The 13,008-nt window shown below is 43.9% G+C and overlaps 1 protein-coding gene across 6 annotated transcripts in view; it reads left to right on the forward strand.

Moving 5' to 3' along the window:
- HERC2 (HECT and RLD domain containing E3 ubiquitin protein ligase 2) overlaps nt 1-13,008 on the forward strand; it is a 215,612-nt gene that overhangs the window by 44,409 nt on the left and 158,195 nt on the right. For 4 of the 6 annotated variants that reach the window (XM_061182985.1, XM_061182988.1, XM_061182986.1 and 1 more), the window contains 7 exons: nt 1,653-1,826; nt 3,479-3,667; nt 4,322-4,473; nt 6,503-6,660; nt 6,750-6,863; nt 8,479-8,730; nt 12,771-12,964. In XM_061182985.1, coding sequence (XP_061038968.1) covers nt 1,653-1,826; nt 3,479-3,667; nt 4,322-4,473; nt 6,503-6,660; nt 6,750-6,863; nt 8,479-8,730; nt 12,771-12,964 — 1,233 coding nt within the window. Of the gene's footprint in view, nt 1-1,652; nt 1,827-3,478; nt 3,668-4,321; nt 4,474-6,502; nt 6,661-6,749; nt 6,864-8,478; nt 8,731-12,770; nt 12,965-13,008 lie in introns of those variants that run through there. The other 2 variants (XM_061182987.1, XM_061182990.1) reach the window with 2 other exon arrangements.

The raw sequence follows: 13,008 nt of genomic DNA on the forward strand, positions 1-13,008 counted from the left end.
TTAGCCTTTTATAAACAAGACCAGAGCACATATCTGTGGTGGTAGTTGCTTCTGGGGGGAGTGTGGTTTTGGCCATTATAACAGTGAATCAGGGACTTCCCTGGCGGTCCACTGCAGGGGGCACGGGTTCGATCCCTGGTCGGGGAATTAAGATCCCGCAAGCTGCACGGTATGACCAAAAATAAAGAAAAAAAACGAAGCAAACAGTGAGTCAGGTGTGGGATGGCTATGGCAGGTCATGGGGTGGGTCACAGTTGATACAGCAGAACATCACATGATCACATTCGGATTCTTTGCAGCAACTAAGGAGTGACCAGAGCCAGCTGTGTTTTGTTGACCCTGGGCCCTTTGTGTTCATTTTGGATTGTGTGTATTAGGAGCATGTTTCTTAACGTATATCAGCTTGTGCTTTTAGAGAGATCCATCTGCTGCCTTGCTGGCCATGCAGTTTCCTTTCTGCTGCGCTGGAGCCCCTGAGCCCTTTGTGCGTTTAGCGCTTTTGTGTCCCCAGCAGCCAGTCGTGTTGTGGTTTGGCTGTGACGGGGCTAACCGAGTTAGTAGCGGCATGAAGATGGGTAAAAATCCTGATGATATTTCAGAAAGAAAGTATGAGAGTCAGGTGCGTTCTTAGGGCGCCCGTGGCGATCACATGGGGCCGTGGCGCAGGAGCGAGGCTCGGCTGGCGTGGCAGGGAGCGCGCGTCTGGTTCAGAGGAGCTGCTCGGCCCCGATGCCTCACTCTGTCTGCGTTGAGGGCAGTGACTGTGGGTTGGTTTTGGCCCTTCCAGGGCCCAGGCAAATCTTCTTTTCCCGCTCTGTCCTCCTCCACGTGCTGTTTATGGACGGCACCTCCGTTAGCCAGCAGAAGCTGTGTGGGCGGCATGGAGCCAAGTCCGAAATGCACACTTTCAGAAAAACATTAGAAAAAGAGCGTTGAAAATAGCGACTCACTTTGTTGGCCCTTCCTGAGTGCGGGGCACCGCGCAGAGAATGTCACGTAAGGCATCACTGTGTTTAGTCCCAGGAAGCTGAGGCTGGTGGCAGAGCAGGGCCTGCCCAGCTCCACACCCCTGGGGCTGCGGCTTTTTAGAGGTATAAGTTTGGTCTTGCAGGCCTTTTCTGGAAAGACGTAGCTATTCCGTTATGAAGTTTCAGCCTAATTATTCTTTCACTTTGCAGTCTTTAGTGATAATAAGGCTATTCTGGCTTCAGAAGAATTAGAATTATTACTTAATGTGCAAATAAAATTAGGTTTTCTGATGAGTGGGCAGCATTTAGATTAAAGTAAGTGGCTTTTGTTTTCAGTTTTCAAAGCCACGTTGAGGTACAGTGCTTTGTTCCCAGGAAGATTGCTCTGAGCTCTTTCGAGGGTCCTTGGGGTAGTGAACCTGAGGACGGTCGGGCTGTGTCATTTACCTGTGTGGAGTTGGCACACAGGTGGCGGATGTGCGGGTGTGTGGGCACCACTGTGTGCGGTGCGTGTATAGATCTCAGCGCGTCAGCAACACTTCTTACTCAATAGCCAGAAAGGGGCAGGGTTACAGATCATGTCTAACTGTGAATACCAAAATACAAAGCGTGGTTAAAGGCTAACTGTGTTACTTTAATTTTTCCCACCGTTTCTGAAGATGTTTCTTTGCTTTTCTTCTCTAGCTTCTGTCTGGCCCTCTGAGCCCCAATGAGAGCTTCCTGAGGTACCTCACTCTTCCGCGAGACAGCGAGCTTGCTATAGACTTACGACAGACCGCGGTTGTTGTCATGGCCCACCTGGACCGCCTGGCCGCCCCCTGTATGCCGCCTCTCTGTAGCTCTCCGACCTCTCATAAGGTCAGTGCGAGAGCATTGTTTATTCTCTGTGTGTATGTTCCTGGGTTCTCATTCTGTACCTGTGTGGAGACTCACCTTCTCTGCTGTTGGGGTGGATTTGGCTTTCAGCTTTTAAACCTATATACGCTTTAAGGCGTCGTTAGCGGGCCCAGTGGGCGACGAGCAGGCCGAGGCACACAGCGGTTCAGGACCCGTCGCGTGTCCCAGGGTCCAGGTTCAGGGGCACATCCCTGGAGCGCTCTCCTGCCTTCACACAGCCACATGCCAGGCTGCCTTCCTCGGGAGAAGGGGAGCGACGTGTCTGACACTAAGGTGCAGGCCCACGGAGGACCTCACGCAGACGCACCCGGCCGTCACTACGCTGCCCCACTGTGTGGGTGAGAAGGCTGCCGTTTGGAGTGGTACCGAACCTGGCCAAGGTCACTCAGAAGAATCCTGGTTTTGAATCCAGATTTTTCTAATGGTTTTCTTTGTTTGTTTGTTTTGGCAGCATACGTACTTTTATTTATTTATTAAATTAATTTTTATTGGACTCTAGTTGATTTACAATGTTGTGTTAGTTTCTGCTGTACAGCAAAGTGCAGATTTTTCTAACTTTTAATGCTTTTTTTTTTTTGGCTGAGCCATGTGGCTTGTGGGATCTTAGTTCCCTGACCAGGGATTGAAGCTGGTCCCCGGCAATGAGAGCGCAGAGTCCTATCCGCTGGACCGCCAGGGAATTCCTTCTAACTTTTAATGTTTAATACGAGGAGTATTTATTTTGTTTTGCAGTTATTTATGTTTTCCAGATAAGTAATACATTCCTGTGGTTCAACAATAAAAACTAAATGCAGAGACACCCTGTCACTTCCTCTCCCACTGCCTCCTCACCCTGTTTCCCACCTTTGCTTCTCACGCTTCTGGTCTCTTATGCATCCTTTCAGTTCTCTCAGAGGTACTGTATTATATCACTTCTGTAGCTTGTTTTTTCACTAAGCCGACTACTGAAGAGCTCTCTGTATAAGTAAACAGAGCTTCTCTCTTTATTCTTAAAAGAAACTTAGTGTTCCACGTGTGGATGTATCATGATTTTTTAAAACCAGTCTCCTATTGGTGGACACTTGTGTTGCCAGAAGCTTGCTACTCAGGTAATGCTGCAATGGCTACCCTGTACCTTTGTTCCTCTATGTGTGTGCACGCATCTGCAGTGGTGACATACCCGATGTGGTGGACACGTGAGCTGCTTATCCCCGAATTGCTCTCACGTGGCTTCATTCCTCTCACCCCCACCAACAGCAGGGACACTTGTCTCCTAGGCTTGTGCTTAGGCCTTCGGGTCCCTGCCTGTAATGGCAAAGTGGTAACCTGATATGGTTTGAGCATTTTAAAATATGTTTCACGTCTACTTGTACTACTTTTTAATGGGCTCTGTTAAAATGAAATGCTGTGGAAAAGAAACCTGTTCAGTTACTTCATCTTACCTGCTAACTGAGGCAATATGGGGTATTCTGAGTTATTTTGATGTTGTGAATCAGCTTCTTTCTTTACTTGCTTTATTTTTATCTTACTGTATATCATTGTTACTCCTTGCATGAATTATTCTTTCTTTTATCTAAGAAAGAAATTTTCTTGCTGATATAAAGAAAATGTTTCCTTACATTGTCGTCTGACAGGGATCATTGCAAGAAGTCATAGGATGGGGGTTAATAGGATGGAAATACTATGCCAATGTGATCGGTCCAATTCAGTGTGAAGGCCTTGCCAACCTGGGGGTCACACAGATCGCCTGTGCAGAGAAGCGCTTCCTGATCCTGTCGAGGAATGGCCGTGTGTACACGCAGGCCTACAACAGTGACACGCTGGTAGGTGCTGGGGCGGGTTGGTGGAGGGGGCTCTTTGCTATGGATGCTGTGGATCTTGTCTTTCTTTATGTTGGTTGATTTCTGAAGATGTATAAGCACCTGCTCATTGTATATTATGAGTTGTGTTTGCAAATTTTAATCGTGATCATTATTGTCAAGATTGTGGGGGCAGAATTTCTTAGTGTTTAAGCTCAGGCGCTCCTTCCAGTGCCATTTACTGCCCGCTGTTGTTCCCGTTTGTAAACTGTAACGTCGTTTCACCTGTGCCATTTACTGCCCGCTGTTGTTCCCATTTGTAAACTGTAACGTCGTTTCACCTTGGGGGCCAGGAAGGTAACAGATGAGGCAGTCGTGGGGTTGGTGGCAGATTGGGCGCGTTCCTGCTAGAGGAAGGAGCTCTTCACCTCTAGCTGCAAGTTCCCTGTGCAGGGGTGGCCTAGCCATGCCCCGGAGCGCGTGGAGGCCGCCCACCTGGTGCTGTTCTGTTGGTGCGGGGCAGGGTGACAGGACAGGTGGCCTGGCAACCACCAGAGGCTCATGTTCTTTCAGTTCGAGAGGAGTTTGTCAATGTAAGGTACACGGTTGAGGCGAGTCATGCTGTTTTCTTTGTCCTTGGACTGCTTACTAATTTTCTTCCTGTTTTTACCTTTTTAGGCTCCACAGCTGGTCCAGGGTCTTGCCTCCAGAAACATTGTAAAAATTGCTGCCCATTCGGACGGTCACCACTACCTGGCCTTGGCAGCCACTGGAGAGGTGTATTCCTGGGGCTGTGGCGATGGTGGACGTCTAGGCCACGGGGACACGGTGTATGTACAGCCTTTTCCTGTAACTGACACACTCTTCTTTTGTGCTGCTGTAGCCAAAATAGGGTGGAAAAGAAAAGTGTGGTGAGGTGTTTTGCAGCTGCTCAGACACATAGGGCTAGGACGGAGAGGGCTGCCGCGGTGGATCAGCGCTCCGGTGACACTGGGCAGTTCTGCCCACAGCACAGGGAGTGACGGCAGCTGGCCTTCATGTTCCTCTCCCCCAGCTTTTGCTACTCCTGTTTTAGCTACCCACGCTGCACCCTCACCGTGGGGTTTCCTAAACCAAATCCCACACTCCTCTGCCTTCAGTTACAATCTCAACACATCTCTGTCGGATAAGGTCCTCGTTTCCTTGAGCCATACTGTCGTTTTCCCAGCTAATAAAATCAAGAGTTTCCTAATACCTTATTTTGCGGAAGCTTTTGATTATCGTAAGAGACCAAGAAATAAAACAGAATGGTGGTTCTGAATGCAGGCTTGTGAAAAGAAAGAGTTCTGATGGCTGCCTCAGAATCACAGGAGCCTTTTCATATGTTGCTGTTGTGAGTGGAGCCTTAGGCTGAAAGTGAAGATGCAGCCCCATTTCAAAGTGGTCAGCGCCATGAGTAGGGAGTGGGCAGCAGCAGTCGAGAGGAGACTGCCCCGTTCTCGCTGGGGTGGAGGTGGACATCCACCAGGAAGGATCCCAAACCGTGAAGAAAGAGTCTTGCATACTGGGTGTTAGCATTCAGCAGACTTGATATTCCAAACTTGATAGTGTTGTAGGGGATTCAGACAAATGTGGTAAAATGATAGTGAAAAAAAGGAATGATAAGTACAGAACTTAGAATTGTTACTCTCAGGTTAGCGGGGGGCAGGATTAGCATGGAGCACACAGGATTTGAAAGGGTTGAGGTACAGGATGGAGGCATTAGTCTTGTTACTTTTTTTATGTTATATATAATTAGTATGCATAAAATATGTTGTAATAAAATAATGCTCAGTTGAAGTTAAGTGCTAGGTTGACTAACTTGTCCATTGCTTGAGGAGTTGAGGGAAGGAAAGGAGACCAGTGCGAAGGGCAGGAGTTGCAGAGAAACTTTGGTCGGGGGGGGGGTTTGAAACTTGAGCTGAATGGAAAAAGGGGGAAGTGGTACCAGAGTAGAGTCATTTGTCCCCCTTCCCGTGTGTGCCCCTGCCTCTGTGTGTGTTTATTTTGCAGAATAGTGGGTCACAAAGTGAGCGAACTGTGTCTTTGGAGAGGCTAGAGTGGGTGTTACCAATCACATCAGACATATTTTAGATTATAAGCATCGGGCATTTTGCTAATTTTGAAAGTGAAGAATCAACTAGGGAGACTTCTCCCCAGTTCATCCTTGCTGTTTCCTACTTTTCATTTGTAAAATATAGATTGCAGTGTGATTAGTAAACCTTGCTCCATCATTCCTTCTCATTTGTTTAACAAATACGTATAAATTTCAACCATGTGTAACGAGATTTACAAATTCATCAGCTTCCCCTACACAGTCTGGTGAGCTTCACAAATGCATGCAGCTGGGAGCCACCGTAAATGAGACACGGAGCACTTCCATTACCCACCTCCCAACCCCCCCCCCTTTCTTTCTACCCTTTTGCAGCCAACCCCTGCTCCCCACTTCCAGCTCCTGGTGACCACTGACCTGCCCTCTGCCACTTGGTAGTATTCTGTTTCTGCTCTGTCAGTGAGCTTCATCTTTCCCTGTTGCTGAGTGCTGTCTGTGGATAGGCCACCATTCAGACCACTGTGACCACAGCTGCCGTGGACTTGATCACCTGTGTCTTTAACAGACACTGTTGTGATAGTCTGTTGGATGCCATGCTTGGCATTAGGTGCCCACTTAACAAAGAATCATGGAGGTGGTAGGTGTTTGAATTCTGTATTTCTTAATTATTTCATAAGGCACCTGCAAGGTGAAACTATCTTTTGACGCTCTGATAGTTTATTCCCAGGAGTGTCACTAATAGGAAAGTCTCAGAAGGGCATTCACGTTTGTTCCTCTTCTCTCCACAGGCCTCTTGAGGAGCCTAAGGTGATCTCTGCCTTCTCAGGAAAGCAGGCCGGGAAGCATGTGGTGCACATTGCGTGTGGGAGCACGTACAGCGCGGCCATCACTGCCGAGGGCGAGCTGTACACCTGGGGCCGGGGGAACTACGGCCGACTGGGCCACGGTATGTCTGCTCTGAGTCAGCTAGAGCATGCAGCATGAGGCTGCCTCTTTTGAGGGACTTGCAGTAACAGTAGTCCTATCTTTTTGAAGGCTCCAGTGAAGATGAGGCCATTCCGATGCTGGTGGCTGGGCTCAAAGGGCTGAAGGTCATTGACGTGGCATGTGGGAGTGGTGATGCTCAAACCCTGGCTGTGACGGAGAATGGTATGTGGGGCACCGCTGCCCTGGACAGGCTCTCAGGATGACGAGGGCTGCTCTCCTAGAGGGAATGAGCTTTGGAGTCTTTTTTTTTTTTTTGGCTGCACCACACGGCTTGTGGGATTTTAGTTCCCCGACCAGGGGTTGAACCTGGGTCTCCTGCAGTGAAAGCGCAGAGTCCTAACCACTGGACCGCCAGGGAAGTCCCTGGAGTCTTTAAGTGAATGTGCACCTCAGTGTCTTCAGGAGAGGTAGAGAAGCTATGGGACTTGTAACTTCTGTTACCCAGGGCCAGAGAGCTACCATCCTTCCTGTTTGGGCATTTTACTTTTTAACAAAGAAATGAAAATAAATGGAATAGTTGACGTTTTAAGTCGTTTCTGTTTATTATGATTATATTTCCTAATATTCAGCCACCCTTGATTCCCTGTGGTAAATCCTGCTTAGTCTTTGTGTATTCACAGTATGATACTTGTTTTTAATTTCAGTTTTACATTTGTGTTCATTAGTGAGATTGTACTCATTTGACACTTTTTGAGGATATATTTATCAAGTTTGATGTCCGCCCCCCCCACCAACCGCACTGCACGGCTTGTGGAATTTTAGTTCCCCGACCAGGGATTGAACCCTGGCCCTCAGCAGTGAGAGGGTGGAGTCCTAACCACTGGACTGCCAGGAATTCCCGATGTTGATTTCTTTTTTTATAAATTTATTTATTTTATTTATATTTATTTTTGGCTGCGTTGGGTCTTTGTTGCTGCGCGCAGGCTTTCTCTAGTTGCGCCGCGTGGGCTTCTCATTGCGGTGGCTTCTCTTGTTGCGGAGCACAGGCTCTAGGCGCGCGGGCTTCAGTGGTTGTGGCTTGTGAGCTCGAGGGTGCAGCAGGCTCAGTAGTTGTGGTGCACGGGCTTAGTTGCTCCGCGGCATGTGGGATCTTCCTGGACCAGGGCTCGAACCCGTGTGCCCTGCATTGGCAGGCGGATTCTTAAGCACTGTGCCACCAGGGAAGCCCTCGATGTTGATTTTTTAAACTGTATTTGTCTTTCAGTATTGTGGGGGTCTGTCCTTCGAATCGTGGGGTCTGTCAGGATTAGTTGGGAGCCTCTCAGCCTTGCTCTCCCACAGAGAGCAACTTTATTTTATCCCTTTATGTAATATTTAATTAAATTACACTAACAAGTGTTATTGGGAATAAATACAATTGTACGTTTGACTTGTGGTCAACACAACAAGAGGGGTGTGCAGGCAGGCCCAAGAGTGGTGTGCAGTGGGCCATGGGCCCAGTTGCTGTGTTTTATAAAGGAAGCAGTGGAGCTTTCGCTCTGTGTTTAGTAATTAGTGGAAGCAGTATCATTGAGCCCAAACTAGCAAGGGTTAGGACTTTATTATTCATTCAGTTAAAACAAGAAGAAAACTCAGCTTTCCATTTCTTAATTGCTTCTCTATCAACCTGAAGTAGAAACTTGATTTCATTTGGTCAGTAACCACCTGTGTAGTGTCAGGTATATACATTAGTGGTCTAGATTTTTGTGTGTTATTGGCTATGTTGATTATTTGCAGACATTTAGAAGTTTTATTTAGATGTACAGTTATTTTTACTCAAATAACTTGTATTTTTTAGGTCAGGTGTGGTCTTGGGGAGATGGTGACTATGGGAAATTGGGCAGAGGTGGTAGTGACGGCTGCAAAACACCAAAGCTGATTGAGAAGCTTCAAGACTTGGATGTTGTCAAAGTCCGATGTGGAAGTCAGTTTTCTGTTGCCTTGACAAAAGATGGCCAGGTTTATTCATGGGGAAAAGGTGACAACCAGAGACTTGGGCATGGAACAGAGGAACATGTTCGTTATCCCAAACTCTTGGAAGGATTGCAAGGTGAGTGCAAAATGTAAACTTTTGAAACCATTTGAGGCAGTTGTCTTTAGTAATCTTTTAAAGTTTGCAGGTATTTTTCTTTACCTGACATCCGTGAATGACCCATCATTAGAAGCTTTTATCCACATTTGCATAGGTATAGATAGTAAGTGGAAAGTGGTTTGTCTGTATTAAAAAGTGACCTAGAATTATTCTCATCAAATTTAATTTGAAACTTTTAAATTTTACCAGTGTTGGAGAGTTCTTTTTTTTGTTTGTTTGTTTTTTCTTTTTTATTGGAGAGTTCTTTTTTGTGGCAAATACCCATTCATTACTCATTCAGCTGGCCTCAGTGAGATTAACTTCTGTTTGGTGAGGTCGTCTGCTTGCTGTGGATATGCATGGTGTTATGGGAGCAAAGAGGGAGATGGGGTTGGGTCAGCCTGGAGTGGTCTTGTTTGAACTTATCCTTGATGGATGAATCTTCTTGTTTGGTTTCAAGGGTGTCCAGCATGCATTCTCAGCAGCTGGGAGGAATGGGAGCCAAGGCATGTAGGTGTGCTTTACAGGTGCCTTCTGAAGTATGGGAGAGCTTGGTGATAAGTGTACCAGGTGGGGCCTGTAGTGCTTTATCTATACACTACAGGGGGTGGGCAGGCTATTTTTTAATGAACCAGACTCTATGTATAATTTTAGGTTTGAGGGCCTTATGCTGTCTCTCCTGACTACTCAGTCCTGCTGTTGTAGCCCCAAAGCAGCCATAGACAATATGAAAACAAATGCGCCTGTGTTCCAATACACCTTTATTCACAGAAACAGGCCTTGGGCTGCATTTGACACAAGGGATGAAGTTTGTTGGATTGCTGCGCTGGATTCTCCTTTGTTTTTGCTTTGTCAAGGGAATTTGAAAGTGAGCCTTTTAATTGGGACTTGCCAGTTCCTTTCCCCAGCATTTTTATTTTAAAGCATGTTAACACTTTGGTGATTAGAAGTTTTGTGTGCTCATCTGGTGTTTATTACTTTCTAAGCATCTGAGATAAGTTATAGAGTAATACAATTGGTTGTTTATTATGGAGCTGTATTTGGATTTTATTTGCCTTCTTGTTTATATACCTTTCATTTAGAAGAGGAAATCACCTTCCTCAGCGACATTAATTAGATACAGAGGTAGCGTACTATGAGAGTATTTAAGTGACTGTTGATACGTACAGTCATTTGGTAGTTCTTAAAATAGGCTCTTTGGATAGAATTGTTTCTCTTACTATAGTAGAGTTCTTTCAGCTGAATTATTTTTTATGTTGACATGTCCGAAAACACCCCTTGTGTTGGTCATGTTAGATCTACTAATAAGCAAAAATACAATACTTTGCTAACACTATTTAAATAGAAAAAATATATTTTACACTTACATCATTTAACTTTGGAGAGAAATAGATTTTGTTTTAGAAAACTTTCTCACTGAAGAGTGTATTTTGACTTTCACCAAGACAGACCCAGCCTGGGCCATAAAACACACCTTAACAAATTTAAAAGAAGAGAAATCAAACAATGTCTCCTCTCAGACCACAATGGAATTGACTAGAAATCAATAACAGAAAATTAGCTGGAAAATCCCAAAATACATAGAGATAAAACAGTATACTTCCAAATAACACATAGGTCAAAGAAGAAATCACAATAGAAATTTTAAAATATTTTGAACTAAATGAAAATGGAAATACAACTTTTCAAGATTTGTGGGATGCAGTGAAAGCTTAGACGGAAATTTATAACATTGAATGTATATATTAGAAAAGAAGAAAGATCTAAAATCAGTAATCTTTCTGTACAGCAAAGGAAACCATCAAAGAAATGAAAAGGCAACCTATGAAATGGGAGGAAATATTTGTAAGTCACATATTTGATAAGGAGTTAATATCCAAAATATATAAAGAACTCGTACAACTCAACAGCAAAAAAACCCAAATGATCTGATTAAAAAATGGGCAGAGGATCTGAAAAGTCATTTTTCCAAAGAAGACATAACGATGGCCAACAGGTACATGAAAAGATGTTCAGCATCACTAATCATCAGTGAAATACATTTAAAAACAGTGAGATATCACCTTATACCTGTTAGAATGTCTGTTATCAAAAAGACAAGAAATAACAAGAGTTGGCAAGGATGTAGAGAAAAGGGAACCTTTGTGCACTGTTGGTGGGACTGTAAATTGGTGGAGCCACTCTGGAAGACAGTATGGAGGTTCCTCAAAAAATAAAAATAGAGATACCATGTGATCCAGCCATTCCAATTCTGGGTATCAAAAACACTAACTTGAAAAAATATCTGCATCCCCATGTTCATTGCAGCATTATTCACAATAGCTAAGACATGGATACAACCAAAGTGTCCATTGATGGATGGCATATAAAAAAAATTCATACACACACACACTCAGACACTATGAAAGGCTGGTTCAATGTTAAAAAAAATCAGTTAATGTAATCTATCAAATTGACAGATGAAAGAAGAAAAATCACATGATCATATCAATAGGTACAGACAAAGCTTTTGACAAAATCCAACACCCATTCATGATTAAAAAAAACTTTCAGTAAACTAGGAATAAAGGAGACTTCCTCAACTTGATAAAGACAACCTATAAAAATCCTACAGCTAATGTCATACTTAATGGTGAGAAACTCAAAGCCTTTCCACTAAGATCAGATACAAGGAAAGGATGTCCCGTCTCACCATTCCTTTTCAAAATTATACTGGAAGTTTTAGCTAATGCAGTGAGACAAGAAAAGGAAATAAAAGCTATACAGATTGAGAAGGAAGAGATAAAACTGTCTTTGTTCACAAATGACATGATTGTTGATGTGGAAAATTTGAAAGAATTGACCAAAAAACCCTCCTGGAACTAACAAGGTTGCATGATGGTTGCAAGATGGTTACTATGCCAAAGTTAATTGTTTTCTTATATACAAGCAGCAAACAAATGGAATTGAAATTAAATACACAATACCATTTGTATTAGCATCCAAAGAATGAAATACATAGGTATAAATCTAACAAAATATGTGTGAGATCTGTATGAGGAAAACTACAAAACTGATGAATGAAATCAAAGAAGAACTTTATAAATGGAAAGATAGTCTATGTTCATTGATAGGAATACTGAATATTGCCAAGATGTCAGTTCTTTCCAACTTGATCAATAGATTCAATGCAATCCCAATCAAAATCCCAGCAATTTATTTTATGGATATCAAAAAACTGAGTCTAAAGTTTGTGTGGAGAGGTGAAAGACCCAGGATAGCCAACACAATATTAAAGGAGAAGAATGAGTGGGAAGACTGATACTGCCCAACTTCAAGACTTAACTGTAAAGCTACAGTGATCAGGACAGTATGGTATTGGCTAAAGTATGAACTAATAGATCATTGGAACAGAAGCGAGAGCTCGGAAATAGATCCACATAAATGTACTTAACTGATCTCTGACCAGAGGAGCAAAAGCAATACAATGGAACAAAGATCGTCATTTCAACAAATGATGTTGGAACAACTGGACAGCCATGTGTAAAAAAGTAAATAATAATGGGAGGCTAAACATCTGTTGGGGTAGGGAGTATATGGGAAATCTCTGCCTTCTCAGTTTTACTGTGAACCTAAAACTGCTCTAAAAACATAGAGTCTTTTTAAAAAAGAGTGCACTTTACATGGTTATACATTGGGACAGGAGAATATGATCTAGTAGTTAATTAAAAATACACTTGTCTTTTTCTGAATGAAAATCTGAATAAGGATGAGAAAAATGAACAGATCCGTTTCATACCCTAGCATTATTTTATTTGCAGGCTGTAGGGCTTAATAAATTAATAAATAGCTAGTAAAACACAGCAGGGGTTTTAGTAATGTACACAAGGCAGATGAATTGTGAATAATATTAAAGCAATGAATTATCCTTTAGAAATTGACATTAAATGCCTTCTGACCTGAGTGGCCTAAAGTAAATATCTTTATTGCAACAGAAGTCATAGGCGTGAACCTGTATCTGCATCCCTCTTTCCTCCCAGGGAAGAAGGTGATTGATGTAGCTGCAGGCTCCACCCACTGCCTGGCCCTGACTGAGGACAGTGAGGTCCACAGCTGGGGGAGCAATGACCAGTGCCAGCACTTTGACACCTTGCGTGTGACCAAGCCAGAACCTGCTGCGCTGCCAGGACTGGATACCAAACACATAGTTGGGATTGCCTGTGGACCTGCCCAGGTACTGAGTAGATGACTTGGTATTTTGTAGAATTTTGGTTTCCC

The sequence above is a fragment of the Eubalaena glacialis genome, chromosome 1 (genome assembly GCF_028564815.1).
Source record: "Eubalaena glacialis isolate mEubGla1 chromosome 1, mEubGla1.1.hap2.+ XY, whole genome shotgun sequence".
NCBI lineage: Eukaryota > Metazoa > Chordata > Mammalia > Artiodactyla > Balaenidae > Eubalaena > Eubalaena glacialis.